Below are 17,624 nucleotides of genomic sequence, written 5' to 3' on the forward strand. Positions count from 1 at the left end.
GGAGATGCCTTGTGTAATGACAATGCAATATGCATAGCAATTGCTATGAATATGCATCTGTATTTCCAGGGTAGATTTACAAAATAAATTTACAAAATTTAAAAAACTCTCTTCCTCAAAGGCAATACCAAAATACTTATTTAGAACATCACTATTAGGGTATCAGGAAATAAGATTTAGCAAAGTACTCATCACCAATCCAGGGAGCACTGGCATCTAAAGCATTCTTTTTGTTAGGCCTCCCCACAAACAAGTTGCCCTAAGCAAATTCCTCCCTCTGCTCTCTGATCTGCCTCTCCTGCTCTGTTTCAGTTTCACTCTCTGTCTGTTGAGCAAATTCCTCCCACTCTGGGCTCCATGTCACTCAGGCTCTATCACAGCTATGAGCTGGGCCAAAGCTCAAAGCAGGTCACATAGGCCTACTAATGGGCAGGGAAGATCTTCCTATCCTGTTAACTTTACACCTTGATATAGAGGAATCCACATGTACTGATTTTGGACAAAGTAAAATGACTATATTAATGCCCACGGTTTAATGTTCTTTCAATTTTTCTGATTGAATCAAAGAGGAAACCTTATCTGCATTCTAATCCATCTTTAATCTACCCTTTTTTTTTTTTAATCTGCTAATTCACTTTTAAATAAAAATATACTTGGAACAGTAGTAGCAGCAGCAGCAGTCAACCAGGGAGCAGCATGGCTAGAGTGTAACCAAGGAGCAGGTGGTTGTTGAATGGTATGTCAGGGTAGAAATGAAAATGTAAGTTTCCAATCTACAGTCCTAGAGGGTTGTTTCTGGGCAATATATTAAAGTAATTATCCTACAGGGAAGAGACCAAGAGTGAGGTGATGAGGACTTGCATCAGGGAGGTAGCAGTGTCAGGCATAAGAAGGGGACATTTACCAGAAAATAGAATTGATAGATCTTGGCAACAGATTGAATATGGGGAGTAAGAGTAAAGAATTGAGAATGACATTTGGGTTGTCAGCCTAGGTGACTGGGAGGATGGTGGTGTTCTCTACAGTAATAGGTTTGTAAGGGGTGGGGAAGGGGGTGTTGGGAAAAGAGAATGAATTCAGGTTTGGGCTTGCCAAGTTTAGGATGTCTGTGGGACATCTCTCTAGTTGGAGATATCCAAAAGGCAGTTGGAAATTCAAAACTGGAGTAATGAGAAGAGGGTAGGGCTTGACAGAAAGATCTGAGGATCATTTGTACAGAGATGATAATTGAATCCATGGGAACTGATGAGATCACTAAGTGAAATAATCTAGAGGGAGAAAAGAAGAGGGCCCAGGACAGAGTCCTGGGGGAGACCCACAGTTAATGGGCGTAACCTGATAAGATCCAGCAAAGCAGACTGAGAAGAAGTCCTAAAATAGGAGGATAGCTAGTAGAGAGCAGGAGTGATTAAGGAGAAGTGGGTCAAAGGCTGCAGAATGGTCAAGAAAGATGAAGCTTGAAAAAAAAGCCGTTTTTAGATTTGTCAGTTAAGGGGCCATTATTAGTACCTTTGAATCCTGAGCTCCAGAGGTAGAGGGTAGAGCAAGGAGTCATGGCATGAAGATGACTGTTATCCTGGAAGCGGCCAGAGGTAGAATAAGCATTATTTTGAATAGTAAGTTACTATCTGTAAAGCAGAGACAGTGTGTTGCTTATGAAAAATGTATTCATTTCAAAATCCTTTCTGAGATTTGTGCCTGGCACCCAACACTCAGCATGTCTCACACTGAACTCATCTTGCCCTTCTTTCAATCTTAACCATTTCTTTTTAAGGCACCAATTTGGGAGGTGTGGCACAGAGAAAAGAGAACCGGATTGGGAGTCAGAGGACCTGGGTTTGAATAATACCACCTCTTTTATTTACCGTCTGTATGTCCTCAGAAAGTCACATAAGGTCTCTTGTCTGGAAATGAAAGAGTTGGATCAAATGGCAGCTAAGGTCCCTTCTATTGCTAGCTTTTATCTTATGAACTTTCCATTCACACAGGCTTTCAATATCCATCTTCTTTTCTTTCAACTTCTTTTTTTTTTTGTCTTTTGGAGGGCAATTGGGTTTAAGTAACTTGCTCAAGGTTATATGGCTAGTATTTTTTTGTGTGTGTGGGTGTTAAGAGTCTGAGGCCGGAACCGAACTGGGGTCCTCCTGACTCCAGGCTGGCGCTTTACTCACTGTGCCACCTAGCCACCCCTTCTTTCAACTTCTGATCAGTTGCCAAGTCTACTTGATTTTCCTTCAGTAACAGCTTTCAAGTCTGTCCTGTTCTCTCTGTATATTGCCATCCACCATAGTTCAGAATTACTTGACAATCAGCTGTAGGGTTGAGGCATCAACTTCTCAGAGGAAACATTAAAATCATTGCCAAATTAGATGAAAGAACTAAAATTAAAATATATAGTCTACAATTGAGGCAACCTACAATAGGAAATGAATAAGAATAAATATTGACACAGATTAACTATTTACTAAGGAAATTTATACTTCACACAAGAACTGTGATCTCATTAATTTCTCATACTCTTTGTACCTTAAATGACTCCTGTCTGTGTTTTGTAAATTTTTGGAAAGGGTCTATCCAATATTCTAAGGAATTTCCTCTAGTTTTCTAGCACAGATATCAAAAAAATCTCAGATGTCCATCAGATATCCCAGTCCTTTGAACTTCTCCATCATAGTCTTTCTCTGGGTAATAATTGGCCCGTTCCTGCTTCCTCTTCTCCCTCCCCTCCCCCCAGGTTTGTAAGCTCCTTGAAGAAGGTTGTTTTTGTTGTTGTTCAGTTGATTTGTTGTGTCCAGCTCTTCATGACTGGGTAAAGATATTGGAGTGGTTTTGTCATTTCCTCTCCAGCTCATTTTACAGATGTGGAAAATGAGGGAAGCAGGGTTAAGTGACTTGCCCAGGATCACTCAGCTAAGTAAACATCTGGGGCTGGTTTTGAACACCGGTCTTCCTGATTCTGTCCACTGTGCCACCTAGCTTCCTTGAGGGTAGGAACTATATTTTGCCTTTTCCTTTGTATCTCTAGCACTCAGCACAGTACTTGAAACTTACTAGGTAAGTAGGTGCTTAATAAGTGTTTATTTATTTGTTTTGTCTTTTTAGAGGGGGAAAAGCAGAGCAATTGGAGTTAAGTGACTTGCCCGGTTACACGACTAGTAAGTGTTAAGTGTCTGAGGCCAGATTTGAACTCAGGTCCTTCTGACTCCAGGACTGGTGCTCTATTCACTGCACTACCTAGCCATCCCTTAATAAGTATTTATTGACTGACTGACTCAAGGAAAATCTGATACTTATCCCATACTCATGGATCTTAGATCTTGAATAACTCCTGTTGCAGTGAGTTATGCACAGTTTAAAGTCTCCATATACAAGAGACTTTAGAAGCCATTATACATCCAGGAGGCAAAATCTAAGAGTTTAGCGATATTCTGTTGGGTTGGTGATGGCGGTAATCCTGAAAATAGAAGTTGAAGGAATTTGATGTTTGTAGTCTAACCTGTGACAGGATAAATAACTAGATGCCTGAGCAGCTAGATGTGCTTCTGGCCAAGTAACTGGAGCACCAAAAGCCAGAATCAGCAGAGCTTAAGAGTTGTTTAGGTCCCTCTGGTAGCCTCTCTGTCCTGACATCATCTTTGTCTGTCTTTGATAGACAGAACATGGGATTCTTTAGAACACCAGTTCCTTTGTAGGGTCACATAGGACTACTTGGGACATTTAATGCTCATCATTCAGCACTGGATATTGATGCCTTTTGTTTTTCTCAGTCTAAAGCAAAAATTAAGTAGAATTTCAAATACTTGTGGTCAAGTATAGTTGCTGAAGACTCTCCATCCAGAATTGTTTTTAAAAAAAATTGAAGGGATTGGTAAACCTAAAAAAATAAAAATTCTAATGTGTTTTAAAATTAAAATTAAAGAATAGCACTAGTTTCTACATACTTGTGATAGCTTTTCATTTGATCACTTGAGGAAAAAGACTGTGCCCAAGTATATGTGACCATGGAAAAAATAAGTACTGCAAATACATCCATTTCTATTTTTTTTTTAAGCAATCAGGGTTAAGTAACTTGGTCAAGGTTACATGGCCAGTTATTTCTGGGTGTGGTGCTAAGTATCTGAGCCCAGATTTGATCCCCAGGTCATCCCGACACTGGAGCTGTTACTCTTACTCACTGAGCCACCTGGCCGCCCCTAAAAATTGATTTTCTTTCCTTTTTTTTTTTTTGGAGGGCAATTGGGGTTAAGTGACTTGCCCAAGGTCACATGGCTAGTTTTTGTGTTAAGTGTCTGAGGCTGGATTTGAACTTAGGTCCTCCCGACTCCAGGGCCGGTGCTCTATTAACTGCGCCACCTAGCCACCAAATACATCCATTTCTACTGGTGATTCCAACTGCAGAAACCTGTGTGTATGTATGTTTAAACTCATATATATGTATATACATTTGCCAGATCCAGGGTGGAGGGAAAAGAAGATGTGTGCCTGCATCCTACTTAGGGAGGCCCTGGGCAGTGTATAGAGAAAGGAGGATGTTCGGAAGCCAGTAGCAGCAGTGGTATAGTTCATACTGCAGAAGCCAACCTGGGTTTCATTTGTAAGGTCTAGCCCAGCCTGCAGAAGAATAATCAGGATGGGAATCCAAGGCCAAAAGGGAGTCCACAGTTCTCCTCTTAGTTAACAGATGCTAGATGGAGAATCTAGCAGCAGTTTACTCTTTCCCACACACTGGTCAGGAAATTGCAAAGCTCAGACCAGGGGCTCAGCAGTCAGATTTTGCCTGAGATCAGACCACTTTGGCAAAACTGAAAGCTTATAGATCCCTAGTCTGTTTCTAAGATCCTGGAATAACAGAACACTTTATTCTCTTAAGAAAATAGCAATAAGACTAGCCCTAAAGTGTAGCAGAACCTAGCCGTAACATCAAGTCTCAGGAAGAATGAGCAAACATAAAATGAACCCCACCATAATGAGCTATTATATTGTCAGGGACTCAAGACATAAATATAGAAGAGAATGACTCCAAAACATCACAAGTATTGCCTTAAAGAAAAACATCACTTGGACAGAAACTTAACTAGAATTCTTGGAAGAGGAGAGGCAAGAATTTTTTAAAATGTTTTTATAAATGGAATGAGATTGATTGAGGAAAAAGAAAAAAGAGCTGTGGAACAGAGAATTCGAAAGGGAATTAACAGCTTGGCACAAGAGATATGAAACCTTGTCCAAGCAACAAAGTCACTGAAAATTTGAGTGGACCAAATAGATGCAGATGATTCCATGAAGCCACAAGAAATATTAAAACAAAGTCAAACAACTAAAAAATAGAAGAAAATATAAAATATCTTATAGTAACAGTTGACCTTGAAAGAGATCAAAGAGAAAGAATTTAGGAATCAAGGGATTGTCTGAACACCATGCCTAAAAAAGAGCCTAGACATCATAGTTCAAGGAATCTTAAAAGAAACTGTTTGGATCCCCTAGAGCTAGATGTCAAAGTAAAAGTATAAAGAATCCATCAGTCAACTCCTTAAAGAAATCCCACACTAAAAATTCCTTGGAGGATCATAGCCAAAATCCAGAGCTTCCAGGTCAAAGAAGAAGTACTGTAGTCAGCCAGAAAGAAAGAATTCACATACCAGAGATCACAGAAAATGTAGCAGCCACCACTAAAAAGGAGCAGAAAACTTGGGATATGATATTCCAGAAGGCAAACGATATGACCTTAGATCCAGGAACAACTTAAACAGCAAAACTGAGTATAATGCTGCAGGGAGAATAATAGATTTGTAATGAAATAGAGGACTTTCAAGCCTTTCTAATGAAAAGACCAGAGCTGTGGAGAAACTTTGAAGTACAAACATAGGAATGATGAACAGCATAAAAAGATAAACATGAAAGATGGTAAAGGACTAGACTAGGATAAACTGTTTACATTCAGATATGGGGAGATAATATTGTCCCCTCTGAACCCTATCATCATCTGAGTTCATAGAGGGAGTTCAATTAGATAAGACCTGGGAGTGGTTCGTCTTGATAATCTGAAGAAAAGAGTGGAAAGATAAGGGAAAGAAGAATACACTGTAGGCAAAGGAAGGTTAGGGAAAATTATTTCATGTGATAAGAGTGCACAAGTAGACATCTGTACAAATGAGTTAAGGGTAGGTGAAGTGGCTGACATTTGAACTTTACTTTCATCTGAACTGGTCAAAAGAAAGAAGAATACAGATACACAGTTGGGTATAGAAATACATTTCACTCCACAGGGTTATAGGTGGGAAGAAAAAAGAGAGGAGGGTAGATTAAGAAAGAGATTAGTCCTAAGCAAAATAAATTCTAAGGATGTACAAAAATACTTAAAACATTTTTTTGAGGTGACAAAGGGAATCTCAGGGAATATCCACAGATTGAGGCATATGATTGTGATGGAATACTATTTTGCTGAACTCTTCAGTGTGATAATCAAACAGGATTCCAGAGGACTAATGAGGAAGCATGCCATCTACCTTCTGATAGAAAGGTCAAGAACCCAGAATGCAGAATGAGACACTTCTTAGCGCATAGTCATTGGGGATTGTCTTGTTCTTTTATACATATGTGTAATGGGGTTTGTTTCTCTTATGTTCTCTATGGGGTATTGAGGTGGAGGGAGAGAGAGAAGGTGTCTTGACTGATTAGAACGAAATATATGGTAAGAAAAAAAAAAGAAAATTTGGGAACTCTGATCCACTCATCGACCAATCACAATTCCTGAGGACTCCTATTACAGCCCACCTCCTGCCAGAGAAGTGATGGACTCAGAGCACAGATTGATACATATTTTTTTTGGACATGGCCAATGAGAAATTTTGTTCTGTTTGACTATACATGCTTTTAACAGATTCTTTATGGGTGTGGGGATGAGGGAGCAAGTGGGAAGAAGAGAGAGATGATCTTTGTTTGAAAATAAAATTTAATTTAAAAAATTAAATATTCTTACCATTTAAAGTAGGTTTTGTTTTTGTTACTACCCATAATACACTATTGGCGTGTGTGTGTGTGGATGTGGTTCTTTTGTTTAGGGTGAGTATATGTGTGTATGGAATTGTCTTCAAATATAATAATATCAGGGCATTTATTCATTGGTTGATATGTATCATGTATTATTTATTCAGACATGTCTTAAACAAACTTTTACTATATATATGCATATTTTTAGATTGATGCTTTTAAGGTTTTTTCCTTTGGTAGTAGATTGTTAAATCTACAAAACTAATTCATAAATTAAAAAGCTTTATTTTGTTTCATTATAAATTTATTTCAAGAACATAATGTTTTCATTAAGAAAGTAATAAGGAACATGGAATATGGTTTCAGAATTAAGATAGAATTTATCTTTGATTCATGAGGTGTATGTTTATGGGCTGGATTGCTATACTAAGAGGACATCTCAGAAGTTTGTATTGATTGTGGTTGTGCTGGAGATTGCCAAAGAAATAGAAGTCGCTGAAGAGATTTTATAAATTGTAATTGAACAGCAAGTTAATTTTTTTCTTCCAATCTAGGATCTTCACGTTATATAGCAAGTCACTTCCACTTGATCTGGCCTGTCGAGTTTGGGACGTCTTTTGTAGAGATGGAGAAGAATTTTTATTTAGAACAGGATTAGGAATCCTTCGATTATATGAAGATATACTTCTGCAGATGGACTTTATTCATATAGCACAGTTTTTAACCAAACTGCCAGAGGACATCACATCAGAAAAGCTTTTCAGCTGTATAGCAGCTATTCAGATGCAGAATAGCACCAAAAAATGGACACAGGTAAATTCTTTTTTTCTCAACTGTAATAAAGAATTAAATCAGTCCTTTGATGTCAGACCAATGAGAGTTACAAATTTTTCAAATGTCAGTGCTGAAAAATTTCTGGTAATTTTTATGTATTTGAGAATAACTTAGTTTATGGTCTTCTGTAAATATAGTGGAATGAAATAAGCATTATTTTTACCCTCGCAATCCTAAAACTTTTTTTTTCTACAACATTTTATGAATATAAAAAAAATTGTAACAACATTTCTGTAGTTACCAGGGGAATAACTCCTGTTATTTCTTTGACATTTCACATAAAACATAAAAATACACACCCATAAGTGCATTTTTAAAAAAATACTTTGTTTATTCTATATACCATAGAGTCTGGAAAAAGAAGATAACAAAGATCCCTTCCATTTAAGGAAATATAATCAATTTAGGAAGAGAAACTATACACACAGAACATTAAATGGTAATAGATAACAGTGGAAGGGATGCAACAATAAAAATATATTTTAGTATTGTCAAATATGTAGGACTTTGAAAGATCTCTGATTTCATTTGTGTGTCTGTTCCTTCCAGTGCATATCACGGCTCCCTATTTCATGAGCTTCCATTCCTTCCACCTTCTGGAGACCAACCTTCTGGTGATGAGGCTTTTCAAATTTACTACATGTTCCTTGTATTACCAAGATAGTTGGTTGGGCTTCATGCTTGAGACCTTTTTGGTTTGATAAGACTTAATAGATCTTTGTTCTGCTAATTATGCAACCTTTGAGAAACCAGAATCACCTCCATGTCAATATGAGTCATAAGAATATCACAGAATTTAAATCAGAAGTGGCCTTGGGCACTCTGTCTCTCATCTCCAGGCATTTTCTCTGGTTCTCTTTTATGCCTAGAAAGCTTTCTTTTCTCATCTCTGCCTCCTGGCTTCCCTGGCTTCTTTCAAGTCCAGACTGAAATTCCACCTTTCCTTGGGAGCCTTTCCCAATCCCTCTTAATTCCAGTGCTTTCCCTTTGTTGATTATTTCATATTTATCCTGTATATAAGCTTGTTTGTATCCATTTGTTTGCTTGTTGTATCTCCCACGAGATTGGAAGCTCCTTGAGGACAGGAACTGTCTTTTGTCCTTTTAAAAAAAATTTCCAGTGCTTAGCACAGTGCCTGGAACATATTAGGCACTTAGTAAATGCTTATTGACTGACTGGCTCTTTGGATGTCTAATCATTAGATGTCTAATGTCTAATGATTGGGTGCGGCTTTTTGGCTGAATCCAGGTTTTACAGAACAAATCCTTTTATTAAGGGGATTTGTTCGTGAAGTTTGGATTCAGTCAAAGAGCTGCACTTGAGGACCTAGAGGGCCCTGAGGCCCCAGGTTCCCCACCCCTGCCTCTAATTCACCTAGTGTCTAAACCCCCTCTATACTATTCTCAGCAATTGCTTATTCAGTTTTTGCTTGTACATCTCATCTACTTCTTGAGGCAGCCTATTTCATTTTTAGATCACCTTGATTGTTAGGGAGTTTTTCTTTCAAATTTGCCTCTTTATAATTTCTACCTGTTATTTGTACTTCTGTTTTCTAGGGATAAACAGAATAAGCATATTACCTTTTCCATATGACTACTCTTCAAATGCTTAGACAACTGTCCCTCCTCCCAGTCTTTTCTCAGCTAAATGCCCCCAGTTCTGTCAATAAAAATTCATATGACATAAAATTGAGATCCTTCCCTGAACCATCTCTAGCCTAACAATATCCTTTCTAAATTGGAGAACTGAAAATAATTCTTAGATATATTATGACCAGAACAGACTATGTAGAACTATCACTTCCTTTTTCTGTATGTTATGCTGCTCTTAATGTATCAAAAAAAAATTGCATCCAGTTTTTTTGACTGCCTGTCACATTGCTGACTCATATTAAACTTGCAGTTCACTAAAATTGCCGGATTTTTTTTTTTCAGACATACTGGTCTGTAAGCCATACCTTCTCCATCTTGTAATTTTGAAGTTAATTTTTTGAGCCTGAGTATTTATCTGTCTTGGATTTATTTTATATTTTTTATTAGGTTTGGCCCATTATTTTAGCCTGTCAAAATCTTTCTGAACCCTTATGCTGACACCTCGTTAGCTATCTTGCCCATTATTGTGTCACTTGCAATTTAATAAGCATGCCTTCTATGACTTTTTAATAATGCAAATAGAAGTGCTAAAGTAGTGATAAAGAGAGGTGAAGAAGGCCCGAATGAGTGTGGTGACTGGATATGAAATAACATGGACTGGAGAAGTGTTGTAGAGGTTGGATTGATGAGACTTGGCAACTGAGAGAGAGGCCACGGAGACTTGAGATTGTGAAACCAGGAGTTCCGTTGAACTGGGAGCTGATGCCCTCCTTGAGAGGGCCCAGAGTGCTTAACTCCTCCCTCTCACTATCCCCATATCCAGTCATTTGCCAAGTTGTAACATTTCTACCTCCGTAACATCTCTCACATATGCCCCCTTTGCTCCTTTGACACTGCTCCCACCATGTTATAGGTTGTCCTCGCTACACTCTGGGATTATTACAGTACCCTGCATTTTGGTCCCCCTGCTTCAAATCTCTTCCTACTCTACTATATTCTTCACTCAGCTGTCAAATTGATCTTCTTAAAGCACAGGTTTGGTTATGTTACTCCCCAATCCATTCTACTCCAGTGTTACTTTCAAGTTCAAATATAAAATCTTTTCTTTGGCATTTAAAGCCCTCCATAATCTCCTAGCTCTCACCTCATTGGTCTTCTTAGCCTGTACTCTCAGCTCTACCTTTATGCTCAGCAATCCAGGGACACTGGTCTCTTTATTGTTTATTGAACACAATACTCCAGCTCCAAACTTTAACTGGTTTGACTGGCTATTTCCTCAGACTTTTCCTTATCATCTCCACCTTCTGTATTTCCTGGCTTTCTTCAAGTTTCTGCTAAAGTACCACTTTCTTCAAATAGCCTCTTCTGTTCCCCTTTAATGCTCATGGCTTTCTTCTGTTGATTATCTCTGGTTTATCTTGTCTATATCTTGTTTGTACACAAATGCTTGAATGTTGTCTGCCCTATCAAACTGTGAGCTCCTTGAGTGCAGATATTATCACGAAATTGGGTGCTTAATAAATGCTAATTGACTACTACAGAGAGGGAAGAGAAGAAGGCTCAGAACAATGCTTTGGGGGGAGATCCAGTGATGAGATGTAGGTGATTATCTAGCAGAGAAGACTGAGGAACAGTCAGATAGGTTGGATAAAAATCAGGAGAGAACAATGTTAACAAAGACCTGGTGAGAAGAAAAATATGTAGGAGAAGGGAATGGTTAACTTTGTCAGATGTTGCAGATATGAGAATTGAGAAGCCCATTTAGTTTTACAGTTGAGAGATTATTGGTAACCTCACAATTGAGTGTTATGGTTGAAATCTAGATTTTGAGGGAATGAGAAGTGAGCAGGGAGGAAATAGAGGCAACATGTATAGTTGTGATAGGAAGAGGAATGCAGAACTGTAGCTTGAAGGAATGACAGGATTAGGTAAAAGTTCTTTTCTATTAAAGGTTGGGGAGAACCTGACATGTTTTTAGACAATAGAGGAAAAGCTAGTGTATAGGATAGATTGAAGATTATGGAGGGGGCAGTATCATTAAGATGAAATGTGTTACTGAGGGAAGGGGAGATGTGGTCCAGAGAACAAGTAGAAGGCATTCTCAAAGAAATAATGTTGATCTGTCATCATCTGGTCACACATTTAATCAGTTCCTGGCACATACTAGGTATTTAATAAATGCTGTCTTCTTGTGCTTACTGCTTCCTTTCTTTCCTTTCCTTTTCTTTTGCTTTTTGGAGGGGGAAGGCAAAGCAGTTGGGGTTAAGTGACTTGCCCAAGGTCACACAGCTAGTGTCAAGTGTCTGAGGCTGGGGTCCTCCTGACTCCAGGGCTGGTGCTCTGTTCACTGCACTAGCCTACCTGCTCCAACTATTTACTTTTTTAAGTGATTCTTTTCATATATTATAGAATTTTTCTTGGAATTGAAATCTAGTTTAATTTATAGATACATCCTTTTCATTTTTTTTTTTTTGAAAATCAGAAGAAACATATGCTCTTCTCCAATTCAGTAACAGATCTTATATATTCTTTTATCTCCCAGAGATTTTTTTTTTTGGAGGGCAGTTGGGATTAAGTGACTTGCCCAAGGTCACATGGCGAGTTTTTGTGTTAAGTGTCTGAGGCCGGATTTGAACTCAGGTTCTCCTGACTCCAGGGCCGGTGCTCTATTCACTGTGCCACCTAGCCACCCCTGTCTCCCAGAGATTATTGATAGCGACTCAACAATTGTATTTGCCTTTTTTTTTCTTTATTTGTAGATATAGTTCATTTGGACTGAATGACTTAACTTCTTCAGTAGAGGCTAGGTGCCTCTTCGCTTACTATCACTTTATTTTTTGGTATTATTCTCCTTTTTTGCCATATTTATTTTTTCTTTTCCAGTCAAAAAAAACTTCTTGGTAGAGAAAAAAATAAAGCTGGGGTAACTAGGTAGAGCAGTGGATAGAGCACCGGACTTGGAATCAAGGAAGACCACAGTTTAAATCCAGCCTCTGATAGCTGTGTGATCCTGGGCAAGTCCCTGTTTGCCTCAGTTTCCTCATCTGTCAAATGAGCTGGAGAAGGAAATGGCAAACCATTCCAGTATCTTAGCCAAGAAAACCCCAAATGGGGTCACAGAGAGTCAGAAAGGACCAAAACAACTGAATAACAAAAGAGAAAAAAAAGTAGCAGCAGTTGTCATTGTCTTGTTCACCCCAAATAGCATCCCTGTCCCTTCCCTAAAGCTTCTTTCTCCAGTATGACTGAAAACAAAGCATTCTTTGGGCTGTCCTTAGCTTTCCTGACAGCCATGTCTCATGTTGAGCTTTAACAATCCTGACACTGTTCTTAGGGAACATTTCATGAGTATAAACTCATGATTTCTCCCTTCAGAAGGTAAAGAAAACAAGGAAAAGTTCTATTCTGGATCTGATTGTCATAAACAGTTCATGGGGTAGAAATGAGAGGAATTTTGTGGAATTCATTTTCTGTTACCTGTCTTTGCTTCTACCTTTGTATATTTCTTTTAAACATCTACATTGGTTGATGAGTTTCCTTTTTGTCTGTATTGTTCTCTGTGGAAAACTTGCATATTTCCATTAGAATTATTTCTGTTTGTGTCTTCAGAATTTTGTTTTTGAGAGATGTCTATCTGACCTGTGCTGACTTTCTTTATAGAATGATAGTGCATGGGATTTTGTCTAACCTTCCTCTGATCCATTTGAAATATGGATACAGTAGTTAGTTCCTTCTTCCTACAAGATTCCCTGCATTTTCATTCCATGAACTGTTTGTGACTATCAGATCCAAATTTAGAACTTCTCCTTGGTTCCTCTATACTTAAAGGGAAGAAATTATTATCAAGGTAAGTTGAGAAATCATTGGGGACCCTGCTTTTGTCATAGAACTTTGGCAGACTTCTGAATATCTTAAGTCTCCTATCACAAAGATATCATGGCACTTCTGGATTAGGCCCTGATGACAATTAGCTGCTTCTACCTTTATCTTTACCCAAAAACTCCAACTACACATTTCTCCCTCAGAATGACTTAAATTTATATGATGCTTTAAAATTTGCAGTTATTTTTTATGTAGACATATTCTCATACAAGCCTGTTATGAGTTATTATTTTCCCTGTTTTGTCAAATGCAAAATTCTTGACTTAACTTCATACCATCATCTAGCACTTTAGTAGAGGAAATGTGTAGTATGGACAGTAATTTGCAGACACCTTGTATATTTGAATTCATATGTGTTATAGTTTCATCATCAATCTATAGAAAGGGAATCTAGTGGCTTTAGAGGAGGTATAATTCATGTTTGTATAGCACACTAAGGTTTACCAAAGGTTTTCCTCATAAGTAATCCTCTGAGGTAGGTAATGCTCTAGTATTATCTCCATTTTACATATGCGGAAACTAAGAGTAAGACAGGTTGTGATTTGAACCAGATTAGAACCCATGTCTCTAAGCCTAGTGCTTTTTCTTCTCTTCCACACTACTTCTCCAAATGGTGATTTAGTGGTATTTTTACAAGGTCATTACCATAAAATTAGAATCTAAAATTTTACCTAACAAAACAGAATGTAAGAGATGCCAATTTTTTGGGGGGGATGGGGAGGTGGAGAAACAGTGTTGATGGTTCTTTAAAAAAGCTGCTTTCTGTTTTTAAGTTAATAGCTAGTAGTCTGTTACTGTTGGAAATCAATTAGTTTAATATGCATTCCCAGAAAGGAATTCCCGGAGAGAATGTTTGAGAGTTAATCTTTATTTCAAATCATTTTCAGGTGTTTGCATCTGTAATGAAGGATATTAAAGAAGGGGACAAGAACCATAGTCCAGCACTGAAAAGCTAATCTTCACAATTAAAAGACTAATTGAAATGTAGAAACCAATTTAATAAAATACTTTTTTCTATGTAAAAAACATTAGAGAAAAATTTTGGAGAAATCCAGAAGAATCAAGAGATATGGACAAATGTTGAATTTTCACTCAGTGGCAAAAGTAGATAAATGGATATCCTGTTGCCAGTATTATTTTTAAAAAGTATTGTGTGGGGAAAACAGTTTTCACAAAGAAAAGCTTTGAAAGTTGCTAGTTCATATTCCATAATTTGAGGTAAAGAATTTAATGCAATAAAATTTTTAAATAATCTTGGTTGGTACTTAAAAGTTTTTGAGGCATGATGATTTTCTTTTTAAAAGTTACCAGAAGGGCACTTTTGGAGGTCAAAAGGGGGCATGTTAAATAGTCTGAACCCCAAACTACTTTCTGAACCAAACCCCTCAGTACAGATATTACCTCCATATTTAACCAGTTGAAAATATTATGGACCAAATAAATTTCTTTGTTGTCTATGTGCCTAAGACTATTAAACATTGGGTTAAACTTATTTGGGTCACTGATGTCATTCAGTTTCATTCATCAGTTGGGGCAAATATGTGTAACTCAGGAACTGGAAATATTGGTGGTAGATTGTACTTCACTGGTTTCAGGTATTTTCTGTAGTATTTTATGTTCGTTATTGCAGAAAAATTATGTGGACATTCCTTAAAAGATTCTTAACAGAGGAATGTTAGCCTTTCCATTTTTAGTCTAAGAAATGATTTTATTCATGAAGTCATAAAACACTATGAAAGTGGAGAAAAACTAGTGGAAGAAAAGGATTTTTTTTGCACTTTAGTGGGCAGAAATTTTGGCTTTGGTAGTCAATCCATAAATGTTAAAGTGAGGTTTTACAGTGATTGTTTAATCACTGTAAAGAAACTACCCTAGTATGTAATGCTGACAGTTTTAAGTAGCATGGTGCTTGGCAAAGACTTGACATTCTTTGTACTTAAAATCCTTCCACTGTTGAACAACAAATTTTGTAAATATAGATTTGACATTTGAAACCTTAATTTATAGCCAAGTCAGTGACTTGCAAAATGTACTCTAGATGATGAAAAACCTAATTTTTTAATCAATGGACATGAATGATAGCAGTAATACAATTCAACATTAACTTTTTCTAATGAGTCAGACTTTGATGATATTTATTGTGTATTGATTATGTTAATCACTGGTAGACTTGAGATCAAATTTATCACTACATTTTAATTTTGGAACTAAAATGAATCATTTGAATATTAAGAGCAGTATCTGCATAACATGCTACTTATTTAAAGAATGCTTTTATGTTGCAGTTTGTTTTATAACTACCTTTAAGCACATTATTTATATTGTTAATATGTAGTCTTCAAGCTAACAGGTCTGGTATCCTTGTCAATGTGGTGACTGCCTCTTTAGAAACATAGAACCCAGGAGTGGCCATTTATTTCCATCCCCCTGTTTATTCTAGCACTGTGACTTGGGAGGGCCTCTCAATAGTTACTCCTAGTAGTATAGCTGTGGAGCTTACTTGGGGGAGGAAACTTTCTGTAAAATAATGTTGGGGGTGGGGTTGTATCACAATAAGAAGCCACTCCAGTGTCTGAAATGAATGACTATAGTCATTCCTTCCTGTCCAGTCACCTACTTTGTTGTGTTTGATGGCCCTAGAAAGTATTCAGTATAGAGGAGCATTGAACCCTGGCAGTCACTATATTGAGAATACCACATGTCTAAGTTAAATTTTATTTTTATGTATTCATTTCTTTAGTTGGAACCAAGTTATTTCTTCCAATTTTGTTTTATTATTGTACAGTTTCTTTGCCTTTCAAGTATAAGTTTGTATATAAAAATGTAAATACAAGGGACACATTAAAGACCACTAATAACAATTCCTATGTAAATAAAATTGTAAGCAGAGTAATTACTTGAAATGAGTCTTCATTACTTTTGTGTTATCTGCATTAATTAACTGAAGCTGGAAAATAACAACAACTATTTTTTTGCCAAATTTTTCTTGCTTAGCATTGCCCCAGGTCTTTGGTCCTAAAGGACTGGCAGTATTGGCAGCTGCAGTAGCATACTGTATTTGCCCATGAGCCATTTGTACACAGTTCATATGTCAATGTGTAAGATAGCTACTTTATTAAAATTTTCTTTTAAATGGAAAACATTTTACTATGTCATCATAATAATGTGAAGTTTAATATAGTATTATTTCACTTGTATACTTATGCAAAGTAACTTTTCTTAAAAGTTGGTAGCATACTATTTTCTTACTCCTATTTTCTTTTATGACTGGGCAGCATTTCTCTAGTTTACAGCTGGGTATTCTTACTCCAAATGCTGCTAGAAGGCACTAAGCTCTTGAATTCATAGCAACTCCGAATGAGAGCAAGTTGCAAATCTCTCAGATCCTCTTGGTTATATGTGCCCATGGTCAAATGTCTTTAAATGATTAATTTGTTACTGAACTCTAAAGAGACAATCTAGCATTAGCAAGAAGGCATCGAAATTTCTAGTCTCTCAGATTAATTTAACAACTTTTCCAGTAGCTTTGAATTGGCGTTACTTTTTTCTAGTTCAGTTCACTTTCAATATAGCTGTACTAATATGTGTATTGCAAAACTGTGATCCCAAATAATTTTTAATTAACATTACACTGCATTGTAATTTTTTTTTGGTGCCAACAAATATAGCAAAAATCTATTTCTTGTCTTGGCAAGGTTGCTATTAAAATTAATTTGCATTCCTTAAGAGAACACATCAAACTGATAAGAAAGTTTGCTGGTGGATCATCTACCCTCTTGATAATGAAGAGCTGTATCTGTCTGGCATAAATGACATTTTAATATCATGCCATTACCAGGGTTTAATAAAAAACTGTTATAGATTCCCAAATATAGTAAAATCTTATTAAGTTGGACTTCATGGGATTAGTATTTGTGAAAATTTGAAATAGAAATGATTTGCCTTTTACTTTTTTAGGAAAGTAAGAATTTAAACAAAACTTTAAAGAAATTGTTCAGCTACTAGGGATTAACGTATTTTGAGAATGCTTCATTCATTAACATGTAATTTAATTGCAAAGTGGCAGGGTACTTAGGTAATGCTTTAATATGCTAATTACAAATATTTATTTGTTAAAAACAATGCTTCTTTCATACTACACTTTTTTAGGTTTCCTGCATGTCCTAGAAATAAGTAAAATTTCATTTCTTTGAAGATAACATTTCTATATTTTATTAATTCAGACTAGTCTTCCCGTAATTAACCTCATTTGGTGAGGTTTTAACATGCTGCAGGCTGAATTTATCTTATTGTGACCATTCTTAAGGAAATCATCTTTTTGCTGCATTG

At 36.9% G+C, this 17,624-nt stretch overlaps 1 protein-coding gene across 1 annotated transcript in view; it reads left to right on the forward strand.

Annotated features, from left to right (window-relative positions):
- Positions 1 to 16,188, forward strand: part of TBC1D12 (TBC1 domain family member 12) — a 140,137-nt gene extending 123,949 nt beyond the window's left edge. Inside the window, exons 12-13 of the mRNA XM_069099274.1 lie at positions 7,542 to 7,800; positions 14,183 to 16,188. Of these exons, the coding sequence (XP_068955375.1) occupies positions 7,542 to 7,800; positions 14,183 to 14,251 (328 nt within the window). The 3' untranslated portion in view covers positions 14,252 to 16,188. The remainder of the gene's footprint in view (positions 1 to 7,541; positions 7,801 to 14,182) is intronic.
- The last annotated feature ends 1,436 nt before the right edge of the window (positions 16,189 to 17,624 follow it).

This window comes from Petaurus breviceps, unplaced genomic scaffold (assembly GCF_028583685.1).
Source record: "Petaurus breviceps papuanus isolate PSGF00001 unplaced genomic scaffold, PetGlider_PUasm1.0 37, whole genome shotgun sequence".
NCBI lineage: Eukaryota > Metazoa > Chordata > Mammalia > Diprotodontia > Petauridae > Petaurus > Petaurus breviceps.